The sequence below is a fragment of the Ascidia mentula genome, chromosome 1 (genome assembly GCF_947561715.1).
Source record: "Ascidia mentula chromosome 1, kaAscMent1.1, whole genome shotgun sequence".
Classification (NCBI taxonomy): domain Eukaryota; kingdom Metazoa; phylum Chordata; class Ascidiacea; order Phlebobranchia; family Ascidiidae; genus Ascidia; species Ascidia mentula.
In genome coordinates, this window is record NC_138566.1 from 27396505 (window position 1) to 27421940 (window position 25436).

At 36.6% G+C, this 25436-nt stretch overlaps 3 protein-coding genes across 3 annotated transcripts in view; all 3 read left to right on the forward strand.

The window, feature by feature from the left end:
• Positions 1-18374, forward strand: part of LOC145891263 (uncharacterized) — a 34723-nt gene extending 16349 nt beyond the window's left edge. The window contains exons 3-5 of the mRNA XM_082981917.1: positions 17330-17422; positions 17783-17908; positions 18196-18374. Coding sequence (XP_082838043.1) covers positions 17330-17422; positions 17783-17908; positions 18196-18374 — 398 coding nt within the window. The remainder of the gene's footprint in view (positions 1-17329; positions 17423-17782; positions 17909-18195) is intronic.
• On the forward strand, positions 2680-5046 carry LOC145914094 (uncharacterized). The gene is made up of 2 exons (XM_083001873.1): positions 2680-3755; positions 4992-5046. Exons 1-2 carry the CDS (start codon positions 2680-2682, stop codon positions 5044-5046), a joined length of 1131 nt encoding a protein of 376 aa, XP_082857999.1.
• Positions 18375-22493: 4119 nt separating the features above from the next.
• Positions 22494-25174, forward strand: LOC145901986 (uncharacterized). Its single transcript, XM_082989820.1, has 7 exons — positions 22494-22596; positions 22791-23047; positions 23711-23944; positions 24041-24133; positions 24358-24472; positions 24552-24601; positions 24776-25174. Coding segments are annotated over exons 1-7 (819 nt in total). The 5' UTR covers positions 22494-22594; the 3' UTR covers positions 24844-25174.
• The last annotated feature ends 262 nt before the right edge of the window (positions 25175-25436 follow it).

A 25436-nucleotide genomic window follows, 5' to 3' on the forward strand; every position in this document is an offset into this window, starting at 1 on the left:
CAACCACTTCCATACGTGAGTTAATCGCATTTTATGTCAAATATTTGCATCACATTTAAACTTGATCCCTTGTTTCAACAGCAATCTACAATCGTTCATTGGACGAAATCAACAACAATATTTTAAGGATAGTTACTGTATTAATCGTACTTGTGGTCATCGTCATCGTGTTGAATATCGCCTCGATGATTTTCTACTGCACAAAACACGAGTAAGCAGCCACATTTAATTACTGCTTATATCGAAAAAAAATGTTTGAGTATAAAGAGTACCACAAAAATTTATTGCATAAAAATTTCAAGAAAGTATCTGAAATAAAAAAGGCAAATACGTTGTTCCTTTAACTTGTGATTGCTGGTTTTCAGTGATGAACACAACCTTGGGTTAATCACACAAAGGTTTAAACTTGTTGTTCACATTCGCAGAGATGGTCACCAAACCAACCATGGGATAGGGACCAGACCTATTGGTAAGTGGGGATATTTTGTTGGGAAACTAACATAAAACCTCCAGATTATATCGTGTGGTTTAAAGTGAATGTTACAGAGGATGGAGATGAAACGTACATAGTTCCACAAACCATTCCATCAACCAACCAACACCAACCTATAAACAACCAACACAAACCACCCAGAAACACCAACCATGACTATGACGTCATAAAGCAAAATGAATATATAAACAAGAATGTGGGAAACACTTCCATGGGTGGGGGTGAAAGTTCGTACATGAAAGTCGAATAATTTGTTACCATTCTTTTAATCAATGGTGGTTGAGCCAAATGACATTTAAACTGTGGGCATCCTGCTTATTTATAAATAAATGTACAATTTTTAACCCTAAGTTGTTTCTCAATAGCAAAGTGTTTGTTTTCACTGATACATATTTCGCCTACTCATGGTCATCATCAATATCGCTCAAAAAACAACGCTAAACAAAAACAAGGAAAACTATACAGACTTTTTGATCAGGGTTATAAGCTTAATATACACAGTAACAACTTACGTTCGTTCTTTGTTGCCTTTTGCAGCAGCTTCAACAAACAACAACAGTTCGTCGGCTGTTACCGGGGCAGTGATCGGAATAATCATGTTCATAATCATCTGTGTTGTTGTTGCCTTCCTATGGTGGAAAAAACACAACAGGTGAATAAACGTTCGTGATTTAATTTAAACGTGAATTTGGAGCATTTAAAACTATCTGAGCATTTAAACTTGTTTACAGAAGCAACCAAGAAACCAATGATGAGGAGACAGATGACAAACAAGTTGATGGTGAGGAAGCAAATATTATAAAATATTCCTTAGGCAGTTATTTTCCTTCTGTTCCATACTGGGATACTTTGTGGGATAATTGTATCTAAGGTTCCTCAACTTTCAACTCGACAACAATATAGAAATACATTGGATTCATTCTCATACGATTTACAACCTATGTTGTTCAAGCAGAAGAAGCCAATGGTGACCCCGATGAACCGACTTACGCAACCGCTAAACCACGAAAGAATAGAAACCAACCCGACTCTGTGCCGCCACCACACGACGAAGTTTACAGCCGCGTGGGAGAGGAACGACGTCCCAGTCAAAAATTTTCTTCGGGTTATACACGGCCTATACTCGGTGACGCGCGTATAAGTTTGATTTATTCCCGTTTATCATGCGACGTGATAACCAAAACAAAATCATGTTTAATTATAGTTGACGATTTGATGATAAATTGTGCTTGGCAAATCAAGTGTGATTTTCAATGATAAATCATGTTCAGGAATCTTATGCGTACATAAAAGAAATATGCGATGCTTTACTTTTACATATGTATGATTTATCATCAAAATAGTAACCGCATAACTTCTTTATTTGGGTTAGTATTTTAATAGTTTTCTTGATTGGTAACAAAAATCTGGAGAAAAAAACAACATGTTATTCCATGCTTTTAATTGCGGTTTATTTTTGGAATAAGCGAATCGTTTTGTTGGTAATTTAACATTGGCTAACACTGGGAAATCCATCTATTTGGGTTTAAAGTATTATGAGAAAAAAACACAATAGTTTGCAAATTTTTTCATCCTGTGCTTTATAAAATTTCAAGCTGTTACGCCTGACTGGGTAAGAACTCGTGGTTCTAAAGTTTTTTGGGGGGACCTTTCCTTTGCTGTTGCGGTTGTCGAGAGTCGACAGAAGGTTTGTCAGATTCGTGTTTTTTGATGAATTATGTCTTTAAATAATTATGTATGTTTTTTTTTGTCATTAAATCTGGTGTCAGTTGACCTTATAATAATTCCGTGTCTTTCCCTGTACTACTGTCATCGTTTATGTGTAATTTGCTGATGAACTTGTAGTCAATGACAGTAGGCCTATGACACTATAAAAAATAGGAAAAATGAGCTTATATGGTATTAATGACAATTTTTTTACAAAAATCCTTGTTTGTCCATCAGTAAGAAAATTTTTTTGTATTTGGCCACTTTAGGAAATTTTCTGTCATTGACCTTTTTAAAGTTTGACTTCAAACATTAATCATAGTTTTGCAACCCAGCTGTCGACTTCCTGGTGCAGTTTGATGATATGTTTGTGTGGTAGTGGCTAAAATAGATTTTATCATTAACAGCCTATTTGTAGCTTACAGCTTACAGGTTTGCTCATTTTATCAGTAGTACATATAGGCAGGGTTATTGTGAAAATGCCAAGAAGTAGAGTCAAATTACAACGTTCAAGTTATAAACCTTACAGTGAACTTTCACGAAAACAGCAATGGGAACGTAGAAAATTAAAGCAAAAAAAAGATAGGCCTGCTTCCATTGTACTTGAAGCAAATGCAGCTAGTGAATCATTGGAGTGTGTATACACCGCAACTGACGACAATGTTTTGGAAAGTGAGAATCTTACATCAACCGAAATTACAGTTGATAAATCTGTCAATAAACCAGTGACTGCAACAGATATTTTAACTAACTGGGCACTAAATGAAGTAAATGTGCCAAAAAGCTCTATTTCGAGACTTTTAAAAGATCTGCAAAGTGTGTTGCCAAGTTTACCAAGCACACACAAAAGTCTGCTTCCCACACCACTTTTGCAGTATCATGAAATGGGTGATGGAAAATATGTCCATTTACCAAATTGGGTTCAATCTTTGCACAAACTTTTGCTTTACTTGTACAGAGACATGCAAGGGACAATAAAGTACAACCTTGTAATCAACATAGATGGTCTTCCATTATTTAAGCACTCACCTGATTTTAAAGTCTATCCAATTCTTGTAACTGTATACAAAACAAAAATGCGACCCATTTGTGCAGGAATATACTCCACAGAAAAAAGCAAAAATAGGGAAATGCCAGTTAGTGAAAACTTCCTTAAAATGTTTTTGAAGGATTTAGATGAACTTCGGAGCACTCCTATTGTTAAAGGTCAACTTTGCTTACAGTTTTTTGGTAATGGCATATTTGTTTGTGATGCCCCTGCAAGGTCCAGTTTAAAACTAATTAAGTCTCATTCTGGATACCACAGCTGTGAGCGTTGCTGTGTTACGGGATTTTATGATCCTCATTCAAAGCATGTCTGCTTTCAAACATCAGTGTTCCAAAAAAGAACTGATATGGATTTTATCAATCAAGCTGACCAAGAACACCATAAAGGCACTTCTGTATTAGCAGAGTTCGGAGTCAATATGGTCACCGGATTTGTTCTCGATTATATGCATTTGGCTTGTTTGGGGGTAATGAAACGACTTCTCTCTCATTGGAAAGGGGCAACAAGGTTTGTATGCTTGTTAGTCTTTTTAAAAAAAACTTAGAATGCTAGTCTTTTTTTAAGAAAACTTCATTTCTGGCAATGTTTAGTACTACTAAGAGGTATAATTTAGAAAGTAGTAGATTTGTCAAATCATTTGTTCCACTCAAAGCAACAATGTTTAGGTTCAGGAAACATCTTTTTAGTAGGGCTTTTTAATTTTCAGAGTACATCAGGGGAAAATGCCAAGTTTAGCCATTGTGAAGTTTAATGAAAAGATCAGAAGTATCCAATCGTATGTACCCAAGGAATTTAACAGAAAACTTCGACCTTTGTCTGACTTAAGCTACTGGAAAGCATCAGAATTAAGAATGTTTATGCTGTATGTTGGGGCAGTTATATTAAAGGACACGTCAATTTTGCCAAAGCAAAATTACAAAAATTTTTTGAAGTTTTTAGTGGCAATGAGGTGTTTAACTACCTCAGAACAGAATGTGCTCATGTGTAAAAACTTACTTTCTGATTTTTGTAGCCAAGCTTGCAGGCTGTATGGAAAAGGATTTGTTTCATATAATGTACATTCTATAATGCATTTACCAGATGATTGCCAGTTATATGGATCTTTGGAGCTTGTAAATTGTTTTAAGTTTGAAAGCTACTTAGGAATTTTAAAGTCATGTGTTCGTTCTGGCTACAAGCCCTTAGAACAAGTTGCTTCTCGTGCATTCCAGCTGAACGAGAACATATTGAGAGGTACAATACTGGAGGAGAGAAAGGCCAATGAACTTGTTTATAAAACAAAAGATAAGGGAGTATCATTGGACAACTTTGGTAGTTTAGAACATTACCGAAAAGCAAAATTATGCAATGGATCAGAGATTGACAGTAGTAAAATGTCAGATTGTACTATTAGACATGGAGAAACTGTTGCCAAAGTTTATGACATTGTTAAAGCAGATGGAGAATTTTTTTTTGTGGTTAAAAAATATTGCCAAATTCAAAACTTGTTTCAATCACCTGTTTATTCTCAAAACTTTGGCATTTCAAAACTATCAAACCTATCATGTGATTATTCATTGATAAAATTAAATAATTTGATTTCAAAATGTTTTTTGATGCCTTTCAGAAAAAAATTTGTGGCAGTTGATATAATTCATTGTATTTAACTTTGGTGTAACTTTTTTGTGCAGTGTTTACATTTAAATTGTAAGTCAAACTTCTGCTTTTATGTACCTATAACCAAATAACATTGTGTCATTACAGATTTAAACATGAAGGATTTTGTTTGCGTAAAATTTTTGAAAGGCGGCCAAACTGATGTTGTTTGCAAATCTTGGATGATCAGCGACACAAAATGTCGCTGGCCAGTCAATGGAAGTGTGGCAGAGATGGTACAGGCAAAAACTACACCTGAAGCAGAATGGAAAACATACTCTTGTCGAATCATCTGTGAATCTAGTATACATACATTATTTTTTGCTGTGTTTTTGTAAAATTGGTTTTAACCATCATACATCAACGGTTCCCTACCGGGTATTAAATTTGTAAGCAAAAAAGTTTGCAAACTTTCTGTATGGCATGTAGTTTTTGAATGGTTATGTTTTGGCAAAAGCATTAGTTATATTTCGATGTTTTTTCCCCTCACTGCAGTGTTTTTAAGCTTCATATAATTTTGTTCAGGTATATATTTTGAAATCTTTATGCTTTCGCATCTATTTTGAATGGGGTAAATTTAGTTTTCAATGACTGCTAGGGGGTAAATTTGGGAAAAAGGTTGGGAACCTGTTAATACATCAATATTTTCAATTTTAGATTCTTACCAAAGGTGCTTAAAGAAGGCATATACAATGGAATATGTCAGTGACAGTTCAACAGGAGAGGAAGACGATGCAGGAACACAAGAAACCCCACTGAAGTAAGATATTTTGGTATAACCATGAAGGAATGTTTTTATTTGGACACCATTTTTAGCACTTTCATTGTACCACAATCTCCACCACCCAAACGGAGGAAAAGTGCGGAGGATGCAAATGTTTTGTATTTGCTACGAACAATACAAGCAGAAGTGACACAGTTGAGAAGAGAGGCCAACAAAACTAATCTTCTGTTGGTATCACTTGAATCTGCACAATCAAATTTGGTGGAACCACTTGAAATTATAGCTGCTGGAAATGAGGAAGCTTTATGTAGATTATTATCAGAAATTAAGGTATTAAATTTTTGTTCATTCATGTTTGTCAGTTCTATCAGATCTGTGTGTTTTAGGATTGCAAACAACTTGCTCATAAAATTGATAGACCAACACTAAGAGGTACAATAAGAGCTTTTTTGAGAGCTCTTATGAAGAAGGAACTGGCTTGTCTTTACTCTTGGTCTGGATTAGGACCAGGAAGAAAGCATACAAAGCGCCCATTTCGAGACTCGAAAGCTTATGCCATTCTGCTTTGTAAGTGCTAATTTAGTTTATTTTTGGTTATTGTTTCAAATAATCATTTTTTTAGCCTGTTTGAAGTTCACCAGTCATGAAAATGCCAAGACAAGTGAAATAATAAATGAAGTAAAGACTGTTCTATCTCAAGTTTCGGACTGGGATGGTGGAAGAAGCAGCAGGGTCCAAGCAACATTAAATACAAGTGACAGTAGCAGCTGCAGCAGCAGCTCAACACTGCCAGTTTCAGATGAAGACTAATATAGTCTGTTTTAGCAAATAAAACGTGTTGCCAAAATCATTGTGTTATTATTGGCCAAGCATGTTCATGGTGCAAATTAAGGGTATTTATTGTATGATAATAGCTGAATATACTGGTAGTGTATGGGTAAATCATAGCAGTAAATCTATCATTGGCCGGTGTTACCTTTAAGGGCACAAATGTAGATAATAAGAACGAAGAAGATAATACAAGAATATATCCTTTTATACATGATTGCATGAAAATTCATCTATGATCGGGTGAAATTTTTCCGACTGGGGTGGGGATGATGGTTACGATACTCTGCACTGCTCTGGATCTCGACGATAGAAACGTGATCAGATGTAACATTTCCAAAACATTGATGGTTATTGTAAGTTAGTTTGATTCAACAAGAAGCTTTCCTCTGCTCAGAATCCTCACCACTATAAGCAGACATCACAACCACGATAGAAATACAATGCGAAATATTTTTTAGTTAAAGATCTAAGAGTTTACTGTAGACCCACATGCTTTTTATTATATGTGTTTTATTGTATTTGTTTGTTAAGTTAAAACATTGTCGTATTCAAATTATCTGATACCCCTGATGATTTAGACACTATTATTTTTGTGATCAGCCAAACGAAACTAAATAACATGAAAGCCAGCAAACAACAGTCTGGTTCCATAGAGATCGTCACTAAGACAGCAGATGTGTGGGGACGTGAGTCGTTGTGAAAATAAACTCCCACGTTTAACAAACATTGATCCACATCCGTGTGTTGTGTGGTTGCGTCTGATGGGAGGGTTGGTAACACGATGATAAACACGGTTTGGATTTTACGATGCAGGAGACAGAAGTTATGAAGAGACAGGCAGTAAACTAATACATTATAAACCTATGTTGCCAGGGTGCGAAACAAAAGTTTTTCTTCAGTTTTTTTTCAGTTTTTTTTCGTAGCGTTTATTTTCACACCTATTCAGACCGAGGTTATGGAGTTTGTAGTCGTTCTAAGTTTACTTTTGTTTCCTTCTTGTTTCGCACAAACTTGGCACAAGTTAAATGACTACAGGGAATATTTGATCGGACCTCAAGTTATTTCATACACAGAAGCTGAAGCAGCATGCAGTGCACACAATGCATTTCTCGCCAATGCTGAAACAACAGCTATATTTAACTATCTGTTGGGGAAGATCAACACAACAAACGGTAAACGAAATTTCAATGAAAAAACACCTAAACTACGTTGAAGAGAGTGTTTTTGATGTTGAAAGCCTGAACAAGGCTTTATAACTGTGATATACACAAATGAATCATAGCCTACGTACATTTGGAAGTACACTCACTTGGTTTTACCACGTTTTTTCCAGTTTAATTTTGCAAAGATATGTGTATACAATGCAGGAAAACTACTTTGTGCAACTAAATTCCGAGGGTGGTACCGACAGCATGATGGTAATTGCTATATTTTGTGAAAGTGCGTCAAGATAAAGGTTCACGTTAGGTTACTGTGCTACGTTGTAGTTTACTTCGTTTGTTTGTGACCCATAATTGGCAAAACAGGGATAATTATACCCGGTTATCGGCTATGGCTTTAGGCATGGAATTATGCTTGAACTGTTACCTTTGCAAAGATAATACAGGGATATATCCCTGACTTACCCCAGCAAGTCGTATTTTGGTCAAATAAGAATGGATGCCATGTTATCCCTGGCAAAGGATATTTTCTTTGACTGGTTAGCAGCATAAGAAAAACTGTAAAATTGTTCTTTTGTCAACAATCATTTGGATTGAATGCAAAGTGGAAGTATTTTAACCACGCACTCAAACCACGAAAAAAAAACATTTTTTTAAAAAACGAACTTAAATGTGAAAGATTTTAAAAATCGACTGCAAAGTTATAATATTTGTTGTGTTACGTTTTAAGAAAAGCAGATTTTTTTAGCGTTTCTTTCTTTCGCAAGCTTTACCATATTCGTTCTACATCGGAGCAAAACGAGCTGCAGGAACAAACAACTATAAGTGGACGGATGGATCAAATGTTGTCAATGGACAGTGGGCCTCAACAGAACCGGATACATCAGGGACAGAGTATTGTGTGATAATGGGTTCATTAACTTCACTTGATTCAACATACAAGTGGAGAAGTACGGAATGCAATGTAACATCGGGATATATTTGTCAACGAAAACCGGCAGGTAAATCTCATAAAACGAACAGTTTGCTAAATTTAGGTCGAAAACAAGCACGAATCACTCCTTAACTAGATCAGATTTTATGTTTGTACTGATTTCACTGTACGAACAATTCTGCTATAAACGCAAACTTCATTATTATTATTGTTGTTACATTTTCATACGAAATGAAACATATCTTTTGTCCAACAGTCGTTCGATGATTCCGCTACAAACACAAAAACGGAATCATCGAACAACTGTTGGGCTACACATATATATATAAATCATTTTGTATTAAAATGTAACAACAATAGTAATAATCGGTCGATTCCGTATGTTTAAGCTTCATCAATTTCTACATCGCCTTCAACTACGAGCAAAACAACAACCACTCATTTTCCCACCACAACCAATACAACCAGTTCCACACAAACCACCATCACAATGGAACCAACCACCAGCGAATCTGAACCAACCACTTTTACCACCACTTCCATACGTGAGCAAATCGCATTTTAAGTCAAATATTTCCATCACATCTAAACTTGATTCTGTGTGTAAGCTGCAGACAGATGGCCACTGTTTCGACCTAAAAGGTCTCATCAGTGCAGCTGGTGTGAGACCTTTTAGGTCGAAACAGTTGGCCATTTGTCTGCAGCTTACACAATTCATATTATGGGCTCCACTTTACCCTCTGCTTCAACAGCAATCTACAATCATTCATCGGACGAAATGATCAACAACATTTTAAGGATAGTTACTGTATTAGTCGTACTTGTGGTCATCGTCATCGTATTGAATATCGCCATGATGATTTGCCTCTACAATCGGACAAAACACCAGTAAGCAGCCACATTTAAATACTGCATATATCGAACAAAAATGTTTGAGTATAAAGGGTACCACAAAAATTTATTGCATAAAAATTTCTGAAATAAAAAAGACAAACACGTTGTTCCTTTGACTTATGATTGCTGGCTTTCAGTGATGAAAATAACGTTTTTCATAGAAAGGTTAAAACTTGTTGTTCATATTCGCAGAGCTGGTCACCAAACCAACCATGGGATAGGGACCAGACCTAACGGTAAGTGAGGATATTTTGTTGGGAAACTAACACAAAAACTCCAGATTATATCGTGTGGTTTAAAGTGAATGTTACAGAGGATGGAGATGAAACGTACATAGTTCCACAAACCATTCCACCAACCAATCAACACCAACCACCCAGAAACACCAACCACGACTATGACGTCATAAAGCAAAATGAATACGTAAACAAGAATGTGGGAAACACTGCCATGGGTGGGGGTGAAAGTTCGTACATGAAAGTCGAATAATTTGTTGCCATTATTTTGATCAATGGTGGTTGAGCCAAATTATAACAAAACTGTGGTTGCCCTGCTTATTTATAAATAAATGTACAAAATTATAAATATTCGAAAACTTTTTATGTCCAAAGTACGTAAATATGTCTTGGATTGCACGGGTGAAGAATGCAAGGCGCGTTGAGACCGGGTTTGTAAAGATATAAGTTGGATGAAATCTTTACATGCAAACGTTTGTATTTCTTTGCAGAATTTTGTGTTTTTAATTAAGTGTTAAAACGAGGCAACGTGTTGGTTGTGACGTAGTGTTGTATATTCTGTCCCCGACTTTCTTTGTTATCTCCTTGCTCCTTGTTTGTGCTTCTAGTTGTGTTTCAGTAAGTTGGTTGTTTATCCACGTGCTTCTATACCGCTTTGTGACATTAGTGAAATATAAATTATATATAACTTTTATTTCGATCTCAACTTTAAAGCTGTGGTGGTTTTCATGTAATATTTAAACAGCGTGTAAAATACAAGGGCTATAATGATTGATTGCGCCTATATGTACACACACGGCCACCAAAAGGAAGATAACCAGCAACAACACACAAGCATCCAGTGCGGCTCACCTAGGCCTGTACAAGTCTAGGAGACGTGAATATCAAACGGAGGCCATAAATACAATATATGGACTTAAAGGAATTCTTGCCACATGAAATCATCAACACCATTTTAAGGATAGTTACTGTATTAATCGTACTTGTGGTCATTGTCATCGTATTGAATATCGTCATGATGATTTTCCTCTACAATCGGACAAAACACCAGTAAGCAGCCACATTTTAATACTGCTTATATCGGACAAAAATGTTTGAGTATAAAAACTAACACAAAAATTTCAACGAAGTATCAACGATAAAAAGGCAAAAACGTCGTTCCTTTGACTTACGATAGCTGGTTTTGAGTGATGAACACAACCTTATAAAGATTAATCATAGAAAGGTTAAAGCTTGTTGTTCACATTCGCAGAGCTGGTCACCAAAGCACCATGGGATAGGGACCAGATCTATTGGTAAGTAAGGATATTTTGTTGGAAACTAACACAAAAACTCCAGGTTATATCGTGTGGTTTAAAGAAATCATGTATTTCCCGTTATATCATGTTTGTCGTTATATCACATCCTAAGATAGAACTCCCACACATCGATTCATATCCGTACACATAACCATGCAAGCTGGTAAGTCTAATTTGCGGTTCAGTAAGGAAACAAAAGTAATGATGGAAGAAAAAATATATTTGCCCAGGCCTTCTCAATTTAGTGTTTTTTAACATTTGTTCATCATTCCTTTATATGACGTCATAACCCATGTGAATGATTTCAACAACTGTGACTTATAACAGTAGCAGCATTATTGCAGTTATGTTCGTCGAGATCAGTGTTTCCAAACTTATTTGTCTGCGAAACACAGCAACGTTATTAAAGATGACAGAAAAAAATTGAGAAACACCAAATACGTCAGAACCGTCAAATACTAATTTCGATTTTAAAAGTTTGATAAAGTCACAAGAAAAACAGTTACGAGGGACTTGAAGCTATTCGAGAAGTCATTCGTATTTCAGGCACCACATCTTCATGTATGGTCGCTGCAACCTGTGCGAACTAGTTCGATGACAACACTACGTCATTAGAACTCCCACATGTTTTACAATGTACTCATTTCCGTGCTGAGAAAGACGGTTTGTTTCTGCGTTAGAGGCGATGTTGTGATTCCTTCAGTCAGCATTCACCAGTTCAGGAAGTATTGCGGTTACTTCAGTGTTCGCCTCAGCGCAAAAACAGCCACATAGTGATATTTCCAGGTATTAAGACAACACATGAGAGTTCTGATTATGATGTTTTACTTCCTGTTGTTGCTGCTTAAACTTGGGTTAAGTTGGATGACAACAGGAAATATTTATTCGAACCTTAATTCATAATTAACAAGCATCTAACGGTCAAATAAAACTCCGTATTACATTTTCAGATCATGTAGCCACCATAGCAGTTATGTATGAGCCCAGTGATGACAACACTACGTGATCAAAAATCCCACACAATTTACTCATATCCGCACAAAGACAGCTCGAGGATGCGTTCATTTTTTGCACATTTAATGGTGAGAGATAACGCATTGACGCAACAACTGTAGCAGCTTTTTAGATAGTTTAGTACTTCAGGATGATCAGTAACATTATAATTATATTTTTATTGTAACGTAAGATAATACTTCCAATGTTAATAGCATCGCTCCACTGCAAAGACCTAACAAACAACTCCACGCTTGCACAAGAAATGCGCATTTTTATTCAACTACGTATGTGAAAATGTTAACTCTGTTTCTTGTCATTGTTTTCAAAACTTGACACAAGTTTTTTTCTATTAACACACGGATATTGAACAAAATGTATTTTTTAAAATGCTCGTCGAACTATTCTGGGATCGCTACTAATTTCAGGTTTAAGTTCGATAAGATGAAAGTATTGACCATAATACTTGGATTCATGATTTTTGTTGTTTTTGGAGAAACTTGGCACAAGTTGGACGAATACAAGGAATTTCTAATCGGACCTGAAGTTAGTTCAAACACAGATGCTGAAACTGCATGCAGTGCACACAATGCGAGTCTTGGCAATTCCTACAATGCTAACGTCGCCAGCGTAAAAACAACAGATATATTTCACTTTCTGGTGGAAAAGATTGAAGAAGTATCAGGTAATTTAAACGTACTATATTGAAATTGTTCCGTGGGGACATTGTGGCAAAAATGACATCAACAACTTTCCCAATGTTTCTATTCCACGTAATTATATATACTTTCACGTCCCATAACGCTCCAATGGTACATGAGGGTATATTGTGGGTTGTTTAATGGCGAAAGTGGGTTTTATCATAATCGAAATCACATTAACAAATTTCGCCCAATCAGTAAAATGCGCGTGCCCTTTTCTCTATTGGGGATGCAGTGTTCGCATCATATTTGATTCTCTGGTCATTTAACAAAGCTACAAAAGTTTATTTGACTCAAAACATAAGCTACAAGTTGCACCTAAAGAAAACACAGTTTATCAGTGGAAACGTTGCTCATTTTTCTGGTTGCCTGGACTGCAATTAGTTAAAGCCTACAATTATAGTGTTTCGTTCGTATTACCTCTGTGTTCACAAATTAAAACACGAAAATGTTACATAGAAAAACAACATTTAAATATGCCTAAAATCACAGTAAATATCTTGAATACAGTTTTGTATTTGTTTTAACATGTTGAACGCAACATGTTCGAAATTAACATAGAGATCTGAAGATGGTTTATTTTCAGAAGGTTGTTATGTATACATAAGGTATGTGTTTAGCTCCACCATACTCGTTCTACTTTGGAGCAACACGAGCTGCAGGAACAAACATCTATAAGTGGACGGATGGATCGAATGTTGACAATGGACATTGGGCAGCAGGGGAACCGATCGCAATAGGAGAAAAGTATTGTGTGATAATGGGTTCATTAACTTCACTTGATTCAACATACAAGTGGAGAAGTACGGAATGCAATGTTGCTTCGAGATATATTTGTCAACGAATATGGAAAGGTAATGTACACAACCACTTTGTCAAAATTATATCTAAACACCTAATTAAATCTTCTTAGATGAAACCTTGGCTCGCATATTTTTTTCTGATCGAATCCCTCTGTAACTAAATCACGTTTTGTATTTGTACTGTTTTCATGACAATTCCACTACAAACACAAACTTCAGTGAAAGCCAAAAGCTTAGGAACGAATAGTTTTTAAAATATAGCAGACATTTATAAGGATGCGTGCGTACACAATAATATTAATTACATCCCTTAAACCAGTGGTTCCAAACCTTTATCACTAACCTTTACCATTATCATCTTTACCACAATGGGTTTGAAACTATGTTTATTTGCTTTTAAAGTAAACAACTTCTTGCATTACCTCGGGATCTTAATGGCCACAGACTGTAGTACGCATCACTTAGGTTGACTAAAGACGTTATTTTGTTGTTTTCCAACCTGTTTCTGGTTAAAAAGGTCCTTTTCCGTTTAACAGTTATGAGAAAAAGAACAACCGTGTAAGTGCGACATAAACACTTGTAACTGGAATGCAGGTAAAACTGTGATGCAATAATGCGCATTGTGAGGTCTGAAGTCGTTGTAAATAATGCTATTTTAGTTACTTGCGTACCAGAAACACTTCTGGCTTAAAATTACTAAAATCAATAAAAACGCGAATCTAAAATGTTGTTTAGTTACAAACACAAAGAAAACCACAACTCAACATATCTCCATGGCCACACCACCAAGCACAACAACAACAACACTACATTCGAACGATGAAACAACAAACGTCACCGTTCATAATGTTGGGGACAATAGTTCAAGTAAACCAGGTATAATATTACAGTACTGTTTGCAAGTTGCATGGATGGCCGACTACGAAAAACTACATTGTTCGAACAACAACGGTTTTGGTTTTACCAATTTATGTCCGCACGCTTCCGCGGAAGTGTTCAAACGTTCATGTACTTCTTAAACAACAGATGACATGAATTCACCGTCAAGCATCACGGATTCTTCATCTATCGTTGGTGCAGTTGTTGGGGTTGTGATCGTCATCATCTTATTAATCCTCGCCACTGGATTGGTTTTATTGAGGAAACGCAGGTAAAGTTATCAGTATGACGTAACAATGGGTTACAGAAAGTTTTTAAGTTCCGACACAACTGACCGAAGTAAACCGTGTTGTGTTTCCGATTCAAGCAGAGCTGACAACCAGCAGTTTGTCAACGGGACAAGGGAAGGAGGAGACCAAGGTAAGCAATCAGTTTGCGCGGATGTTTTGTTTTCGTGGTTTAACAAAAGGTTTCTTTCTACGGAAACAAAACAAAGCAATGTTATTTCTTGGTATTGGAGAACAACACATCCGCAAACTATCATAACCACAAATATGTTCTAGTGAATTATGCACAACTACTACTCTTTCGTTTGTTTCCCAAGCACAAGAAACCACCCCAGCCCCAGCCCCAGCCCCAACCCCAGCAGAACCGATCTACGCAACCGCAAAACCACGAAAGAAGAAAAACCAACCAAAAGCAGGAACCTCATTCAGGGTTGAATCTACCAACGAAGCAGTTTACGACCAAGTTAATAATAATGAGGATTGTGACACGTACGACCACCTCCACCACACAAGCTTACATGCACAAACTTATAACACGGAAGCACGTGGGTACAACGATGACGTAGATACATCACGTGACTGCAATGATGCAGAACAAACTTATGCGATTGTTAGGAAAGAAAAGAAATAAGAAGTAATAATGGAACAATTTTGTCAAACTTAAGTTGTTTTGTGTTATTTCTTTCGGATTTTTATTTCATATTCCTATGAATGACGTAACAATCTGTGTGATGTCACAAATTTATTTAATAAGTTTTACAGTTGTGGTTATTATGTCTGTAATTAGTATTTATTTAATGTTTGTCTGTGATGTTTATGATCTGATGCATGTGGTCAAAAATGTATTACTGTGTTTAATAATAATGTAAAAACATGTTTACTTTATTATGTGTGTTTATGTCTTCGTTCGACAGAAACAATGAACGTGACACATTCCCAGTTTCCTCTGGTTAAAAATTACGTAATTCAAGAATTTACGTTGCGGACCTTTAAAGGAAAATCTTGATTGATTTTAAAATTGCACTGACACAGAAAACTCAGCAACAGAAGCACGAAATGGTCCCAGAATATAAAGCAACGTAATCAGCTCATTGACCTCTTCATACTCATATCTGGGTGGCGGGGACGTGGGTTTCCTTCTTCCAGATATAACACGGTACAACGTGGGTGATGACGTATAGGAACATCACGTGACTGCAATGTTGGTACAGAACAAACTTAACCTCACGTTGGAAAACATTAAAAGTAAATTGAAATGTTGCTGGAAGCACTTACATATCCCTTCGTCGTTTCGAAATCATGTTGTTGATTTAAAATATTTCCCGGTATATCATGTTTCTGGTGTGAAGGCGTGTTTGTGTTCCCAAGATAGAACTCCCACACACACATCGATTCATATCCGTACACATTACCATGCAAGCCGGTGTGTATAATATGAGCGGTTGAAGAGTTATATCTTAGCTTAGTAGAAATATATAAAAGTTAGAAATCAGATTGTGAACGGGAGAAGAAACAGGGTGGAGTTTTTTCGTTAAGAGTCGGGGATTTACTTTTCGCATTGATGCGATTATGAGGATCTGTTATGCATTAGCCGACTTTGTCAACTTTGAGGGTATATCAGATATCTCAGGGTCCGGTAACTTTTAAATGTGAAGTTCTTCTGTGCGAGACGTTATGTTTCATTCAGTGATAAATTGATGAATGCAATCCGATATAATGACGAGAAAGACGATGTTTTACCCACAAACCGATTGTGACTGTTGTTTAGAAACAAAGAGTTTCATTTTTACAATGAATTGCTCAAAGAAATCATGCTCTCCATGTTTAAGTGCATTAGTAGACCTAAGTTATCACAATGTTAATAACTCTATTGTGTTTATTGGGCTTTCCTGGCATTCTGGCACAAACTTGGTACAAGTATGACGACTACCACGAATATTTGATTGGACCTGAAGTTAATTCATACACAGAAGCTAAAACAGCCTGCAGTGGACAGAGCAACCTGCATGAACATCTTGCTAAAGTTAACACTGAAGCTTTCGAGTTCCTTGTGAAAAAGATTGGAAATGTTACAGGTATTTGCTAAACCAGGTATTTGTCGCATCTGATGAAGCAAATAGCAATTCCCGATGGCTCCTGTTATTAAAAGTAAGTTTTGAAAAATCAGTTTGCTCAAGAAGTTCACTGGAAACTGTAGAATTTAAGAAACTAAACTGCAGATGTTTGATTTTGGTCTGCACAATATTTGTACAAATATTTGCCAATACGGCTTCAGTTGTTTATTCCAATAAAGCAGCTGGTTTGCTTGTTTAATGAAACCAGTTGTAAATTTTCCTTGTGTTTAAATAAAGTTTGTATAATTTCTTATTTGTTTAAGCTCCACCATACTCGTTCTACATCGGAGCAACACGAGCTGCAGGAACAAACATCTATAAGTGGACGGATAGAAAAGATGTTATTAATGGACAGTGGGCAGGAGGGGAACCGATCGCATCAGGAGAAAAGTATTGTGTGATAATGGGTTCATTAACTTCACTTGATTCAACATACAAGTGGAGAAGTACGGAATGCAATGTTACTTCGAGATATATTTGTCAACGGATACAGGAAGGTAACTTATGAATTATTGCCCATGTGGTAGCACGCAGTATATTCCATTTAAACGACCCCACCATTTCTGAAATTATGCCTTTTTCTTACTTATAGCTGCTACAGCAACTCCAGCAACGACTACTACTGTTAAAACACCTATAACCAGCTCAAGTAAATCAGCATCAACCAGTGTGAACACAGCCACTAGTGCCCAGCCAATCACTTCATCGGGTTTAAATATTTGTTGTTAAGAAAACAACTGCAGTCAGTTTTACAGCCGAGTATCAGATAACTTTTCACCACTGTTTGTTTTAACTGATAAACATATATCGCCTACTCCTAGACATTGTCATTATCGCTATGGAAAGGCAATACATACGATGCGAATAAGTAGGCGAGATATTTGAGTGACAACAAGGACATTGCTACTGACGAAAACCTTACGCTTAATGACCTTTTACTACAACAATAGCAACAACTTTAAAAACTTTTCTAAATGCATTTGAAAGTTTTTTTAAAAACAAATTACATACGTGACGTTTGTGAAACACTGCATATCTTTTGCAGCAACTTCAACAAACAACAACAGTTCGTCGGCTGTTACCGTGGCAGTGATCGGAATAATCATGTTCATAATCATCTGTGTTGCTGTTGCCTTCCTATGGTGGAAAAAAACACAACAGGTGAATAAACGTTCGTGATTTAATTTAAACGTGAATTTGGAGCGTAAACTATCTGAGCATTTAAACTCGTTTACAGAAGCAACCAAGAAACCAGTGATGAGCAGACAGATAACAAGCAAGTTGATGGTATGGAAGCAAATATCACAAAATACTTCTTAGACAATTATTTTCCTTCTGTTCCATAGTGAGATACTTTGTGGGATAATTGTATCTAGGGTTCCTCAACTTTCAACTCGACAACAATATAAACATACATTGGATTCATACTCATACGATTTACAACCTATGTTGTTCAAGCAGAAGAAGCCAATGGTGACCCCGATGAACCGACTTACGCGACCGCTAAACCACGAAAGAATAAAAACCAACCCGACTCTGTAGCTCCATCACACGACGAAGTTTACAGCCGCGTGGGAGAGGAACGACGTGGGAATGATGATTACGATACTTTGCACTGCTCTGGATCTCGACGATAGAAACGTCATCACATGTAACATTTCCAATACACTCATTATTTTTGTAAGTTAATTTGATTCAACAAGAAGCTTTCCTCTGCTCAGAATTCTCACCACATTAAGCAGACATCACAACCCCGATACATAGAAATACAATGCGAAACATTTTCTAATTAAAGATCTAAGAGTTTACTGCATGCCTTTTGTTGTATGTGTTTTATTGTATGTGTTTGTGAAGTTTAAACAATGTCGTATTCAAATAATCTGATACTCCCGATGATTTAGACACTGTTATTTTTGTGACCAAACCAAACGAAACTGAATAACATGAAAGCCAGCAAACAACAGTCTGGTTCCATAGAGATCGTCACTAAGCCAGCAGAAGTGTGGGAACGTGAGTCGTTATGAAAATAAACTCCCACGTTAAACCAACATTGATCCACATCCGTGTATTGTGTGGTTGTGTCTCATGGGATTGTTGGTAACACGATGATAAACACGGTTTGGATTTTACGGTGTAGGAGACAGCAGTTATGAAGAGACAGGCAGTGAACTAATACATTCTAAACTTACGTTGCCTGGGTGCGAAACAAAAGTTTTTCTTCAGTTTTTTTTTAACGTTTATTTTCACACCTATTCAGACCGAAGTCATGGAGTTCGTAGTCGTTCTAAGTTTACTTTTGTTTCCTTCTTGTTTGGCACAAACTTGTTACAAGATGGACGACTACCACGAATTTTTGATCGGACCTCAAGTTAATTCACACACAGAAGCTGAAACAGCATGCAATTCACACAATGCATATCTCGCCAATGTTAAAACAACAGCTATATTTAACTATCTTTTGGGGAAGATCAACACAACAAACGGTAAACCAAATTTCAATGAAAAAACACCTAAACTACGTTGAAGAGAGTGTTTTTGATGTTGAAAGTCTGAACAAGGCCGCATAACCGCGATATACACCAAATGAATCATAGCCTACGAACATTTGGAAGTGCACTCACTTGGTTTTACCACGTTTTTTCCAGTTTATTTTTGCAAAGATATGTTTGTACAGTGCAAGAAAACTACTTTGTGCTACTAAATTCCGAGGGTGGTACCGACAGCATGATGGTAATTGCTTTATTTTGTTAAGGTGCGTCAAGATAATGGTTTACGTTAGGTTACTGTGCTACGTTGTAGTTTACTTCGTTTGTTTGTGACCCATAATTGGCAAAACAGGGATAATTATACCCGGTTATCGGCTATGGCTTTAAGCATGGAATTATGCTTAAACTGTTACCTTTGCAAAGATAATACAGGGATATATTTCCCTGACTTACCTTAGGAAGTTATATTTTGGTCATATAAAAATGGATGCCATCTTATCCCTGGCAAAGGATATTTTAACTTGTGATTGCTGGTTTACAGTGATGAACACAATCTTAGTTTCATCATAGAAAGGTTAAAGCTTGTTGTTCACATACGCAGAACTGGTCACCAAACCAACCATGGGATAGGGACCAGGCCTATTGGTAAGTGAGGATATTTTGTTGCAAAACTAACAAAAAAACCTCCAGGTTATATCGTGTGGTTTAAAGTGAATGTTACAGAGGATGGAGATGAAACGTACATAGTTCCACAAACCATTCCATCAACCAACCAACACCAACCTATAAACAACCAACACAAACCACCCAGAAACACCAACCACGACTATGACGTCATAAAGCAAAATAAATACGTAAACAAGAATGTGGGAAACACTTCCATGACTGGGGGTGAAAGTTCTTACATGAAAGTCGAATAATTTGTTGCCATTCTTTTAATCAATGGTGGTTGAGCCAAAGTATTTAAACTCTGGGCACCCTGCTCATTTATAAATAAATGTACAAAATTATTTATTTATAGTTGAGCAGGGTGCCCATGTACAAAATCTTAGAAAACTTTTCTGTCTAAAGTATGTGGATTGACAGCACTGGTGAAGAATGCAAGGCGTGTTGAGACAGGCTTTGCAAAGATATAAGTTGGAAAAAATCTTTGCGTTCCTTTGTTGAATAAACGAAGGCCCCGACGTTTTCTGTTAATCTCATTGCTTCCTTGTTTGTGGTTCTAGTTGTGTTTTAGTAAGTTGGTTGTTTATCCACGTACCTCTATGTTGCTTTGTAACATCAGAAAATATAAATTATCGTACGAGGTCGCGAATTTGTAATACCATTATCTTGAAGTGGAAATCGTTTAACGTGATACAATGGTAAGCTTGATACAACAAACACAAAAAAGGTAACCCAGGAAATCACAGCAACCAGTTGAGTAACGGTTCCTTTAAATTCGTATCTGGACGTGGGAGGTGGATATTATTCCCCCCATACTAAGCCGTGTGTTATCTAAATAAAAGCGCACATAAGTATAAGAAATGGCTTTAATGTTTAAAGTATGAAGGCGTGTTTGTGTTCCCAAGATAGAATTCCCACACACCGATTCATATCCGTACACATAACCATGCAAGCTGGTTGGTATAATATGCAGTTTAACAAGGAAACAAAAGTAATGATGGAACAAACAATATATTTGCCCGAGCCTTCTCAATTTAGTGTTTTATAACATTTTGTCATAATTCCTTTATATGACGTCATAACCTATGTGAATGACGTCACACCTTTATTTAACAACTTTTAGTAGGTCGATCGTTTTCACCGCTGACGCGCAGTTGAAGTATCAGAAATTCTCCATAAAATCCAAATATGTAGACTTTTTAAACATAAAGGATAGAAAATGCGCATGTGACTTACAACAGTTTTCGTGCAGCTAAATTACGTTCGTCGAGATCAGTGTTTCCAAACTGTTTTGTCTGAGGAACACAACAACGTTATTTAAGTTGACAGGAAACAAATTGAGAAACACCAAATACGTCAGAACCTTCAAGCACTTAATTTCGGTTTTAAAAGTTTGAGAAAGTCAAAAGCAAAACAGTTACGAGGAACCTGAAGCCATTCGTGAAGTCATTCGTATTTCAGGCACCCCATCTTCATGTATGGTCGCTACACCTGTGAGAATTAGTTCGATGACAACAATACGTCATTAGAATCCCCCACACGTTTTACAATTTACTCATTTCCGTGCAAAGGAAGGCGGTTTGTTTCGGCGTTAGAGGCGATGTTGTGATTCCTTTAGTCAGCATTTACCAGACCAGGAAGTATTGCGGTTGCTTCAGTGTTCACCTCAGTGGAAGAAACAGCCACCTTTTGCTGCCAAATTATGTTTTACGACGGTAGTTACTGGATGTCATGATTACTGAGTAATAAGTTAATTAAAGTAGATAAACTATACAGCGTTTTTTGGGCAACAAACGAACAACAGCCAGTTTGAATGTGAGCAATATTGTACAGCTACGTACGTGCATAATTTGGATATTTCTTATCTTTGTTGATTGTGAATGATTTCCTTGATAAAATATCGCACTTCTATGCTCGGCATTCTGGCCTGAACATCGCATTGACACTAACGCCCATGTTATTTTGTTCCGCGTCACCATCAACCAAACCTGGAGCAAGTTGCACTCCCTCAGCCGGGCAGTTTGGATGTGGCCTCACATAGAATCTGAAACAAATCTTGTATCCAAAATACTCATCTAATTTATTTCAAATCAGGAGATATTTCCAGGTGTTAAGACAACAGGAGAGTTCTGAATATGATGTTTTACTTCCTGTTGTTGCTGCTTAAACTTGGGTTAAGTTGGATGGCCACAGGGATAAATTATTCGAACCTCATTCATACTTAACCAACATAAGGGCAATACTTATAATGGTTTAAAAATGGGATTAGTTGCAGAGCCAACGCTCAAGTAAAACTCTGTAATACATTTTCAGATCATGTAGGCACCATACCAGTTATGTATAAGCCTTGTGATGACAACACTACGTGATCAGAATTCCCACACAATTTACTCATTTCCGTACAAAGACAGCTCAAGGATGCGTTCATTTTTTGTGCATTTAATGGTCTGAGATAACGCATTGATGCAACAACTGTAGCAGCTTTTTAGATAGTTTAGTACTTCAGTCTGATCAACAACATTATAATTCTTATATTTATTTTCGTTGCAAAGTTCGTTTTAATTGTAACATAAGATAATACTTCCACTGGTAAGAATACATTGTCAAGATCGTCAAAAGAAAAATCCAGAATGGCAAGAAACAAATCAATGAACGACATAAAAGCTCGCCATTAATTTCGTGTGACCATCGTTGACACAATTCCAATGTAAACAAAGTATAATTATAAAGCTAATAATCAAACACAAGAAATGCGTATTTATTCAACTGCAGATGCGAAAATGTTAACTCTGGTACTTGCATTTATTTTCCAAACTTGACACAATTTTTTTTTCTATTTACTCACGGACAATGAACAAAATTTATTGTTTAAAATTATTCTGAGATGGCTTCTAATTTCAGGTTTAAGTTTGATAAGATGAAAGTATTGACCATAATACTTGGGTTCATAATTTCTCTTGTTTTTGGACAAACTTGGCACAAATTTGATGACTACCACGAATATTTCATCGGACCTCAAGTTAATTCATACCAAGATGCTGAAACTGCATGTAGTTCACATAATGCGGGTCGTGGCAATGCCTACAAAGCCTTCGTCGCCCAGCCTAAAACAACACCTATATTTAACTTTCTGATGGGAAAGATTGGAACAGTAACAGGTATTTGAAAAGTAATGAAATTGTTTGTTGTCTGTGATATTGTAGCGAAAATAACATCAACAACGTCCCCAATGTTTGTGCCTCACGTTCTATGTTTAACTGCTTAAGGATTGCAAATGAATTATTTCTGTATATTTTCACGTCCTATAACGCCCCAATGGTACATGAAGGTATATTTTAGGTTGTTAAAAAAATGGCGGCACTGGGTTTTATCATAGTCGGAATCACATTAACATATTTCGCCCATTCAGTGGAACCAGTGACCGGTATAAGTCCTGGTCCATGGCCCTTTCTCTATTGGGGATGCAGTGTTCGCATCATATTTGAAGCTCTGGTCATTTAACAAAGCTCCAAAAGTTTATTTGAGTCAAAACATCTGCTACAAGTTAAACTTAAAGAAAACACAGTTTATCAGTGCGTGTGCATCAACAAACTTTGCCCATTTTTCTGTTTGCCTGGACTACAGGTGGTTTAAATCTAAATTATTTAATGTTTTGTTCGTAACACTAAATTACACACTGTGTTCACAAATCAAAAAAAAGTTAAATAATTTTTTTGAAAGTATTTTTTGTTTTTGTGTTATTATGCCTTACGTAACATATCGGAAAATAACATGGAAATATGCAAATAAGGTACATAAGAACCTTCTGATGTTGTGTTTAGCCAAGCCATACTGGTTCTACATTGGAGCAAAACGAGAAGCAGGAACAAACATCTATAAGTGGACGGATGGAAAAGATATTAAAGATGGACAGTGGGCAACAGGGGAACCGATCGCAACAGGAGCAAAGTATTGTGTGATAATGGGTTCATTAACTTCACATGATTCAACATACAAGTGGAGAAGTACGGAATGTAATGTAACATCGAGATACATTTGTCAACAGATACCGGCAGGTAACTTACGAATTATTGCTTACGTGGTAGCACGCTGTATATTCCATTCAAACGACACCACCATTTCTGAAATTCTGCCTTTTTCGTACTTACTAGCTGCTACAGCAACTCCAGCAACGACTACTACTGTTAAAACACCTATAACCAGCTCAAGTAAATCAACATCAACCAGTGTGAACACAACTAAAGGTGCCCAACCAATCACTTTATTGGGTGATGATATTTGGAAACATCTAAGCTAAGCTTTACGGCCAAAAAGACTTCAGATTACTTTTGACCATTTTTAAACTGGAAGTAGTTTGTCAATTACAAGGTGTTTGTTTTTACTGATACACAACTTCAAAAACATTTTCTAAATGCACATATTTCCAAAAAAAAAATCACTTACGTACGTTCTATGTTGCCTTTTGCAGCAACTTCAACAAACAACAACAGTTCGTCGGCTCTTACCGGGGCAGTGATCGGAATAATCATGTTCATAATCATCTGTGTTGTTGTTGCCTTCCTATGGTGGAAAAAACACAACAGGTGAATAAACGTTCGTGATTTAATTTAAACGTGAATTTGGAGCATTTAAAACTATCTGAGCATTTAAACTTGTTTACAGAAGCAACCAAGAAACCAGTGACGAGCAGACAGATGACAAACAAGTTGATGGTATGGAAGCAAATATTATAAAATATTCCTTAGACAGTAAGTTCCCTTCTGTTCCATAGTGGGATACTTTGTGGGATAATTGTATCTAGAGTTCCTCAACTTTCAACTCGACAACAATATAGAAATACATTTGATTCATTCTCATACGATTTACAACCTATGTTGTTCAAGCAGAAGAAGCCAATGGTGACCCCGAAGAACCGACTTACGCAACCGCTAAACCACGAAAGAATAGAAACTAAGCCGACTCTGTAGCGCCACCACACGACGAAGTTTACAGTCGCGTGGGAGAGGAACGACGTGGGGATGATGATTACGATAATCTGCACTGCTCTGGATCTCGACGATAGAAACGTGACCATATGTAACATTTCCAATACATTCATCATTTTTGTAAGTTAATTTGATTCAACAAGAAGCTTTCCTCTGCTCAGAATCCTCACCACATGAAGCAGACATCACAACCACGATACATAGAAATACAAATATTTTCTAATTTAAGATATACGAGTTTACTGCAGACCATGGGAGGGTTGGTAACACGATGATAAACACGGTTTGGATTTTACGATGCAGGAGACAGAAGTTATGAAGAGACAGGCAGTGAACTAATACAGTGTAAACTTACGTTTCCTGGGAACGAAACAAAGCACAGGTTTTTCCTAACAATAAATCTCATCCATCTAACGTTTGTTTTAGGTCATGGAGTTCGTAGTCGTTCTAGGTTTACTTTGTTTCCTTGTGGTTTCGCACAAACTTGGCACAAATTTTATGACTTGATATATTTTTTGATCGGACTCCAAGTTAATTCATACACAGAAGCTAACACAGCATG

Excerpts from the sequence above, each read along its gene's own strand:
- LOC145914094 (XM_083001873.1), top strand. The coding sequence starts at position 2,680 with ATGCCAAGAAGTAGAGTCAAATTACAACGTTCAAGTTATAAACCTTAC. Across the intron at positions 3,756-4,991 it reads CATTGGAAAGGGGCAACAAG|ATTTAAACATGAAGGATTTT; the intron begins GTTTGTATGCTT and ends GTGTCATTACAG.
- LOC145901986 (XM_082989820.1), top strand. Across the intron at positions 24,134-24,357 it reads CAGTGTGAACACAACTAAAG|CAACTTCAACAAACAACAAC; the intron begins GTGCCCAACCAA and ends TGCCTTTTGCAG. Across the intron at positions 24,602-24,775 it reads AGATGACAAACAAGTTGATG|AAGAAGCCAATGGTGACCCC; the intron begins GTATGGAAGCAA and ends TTGTTCAAGCAG.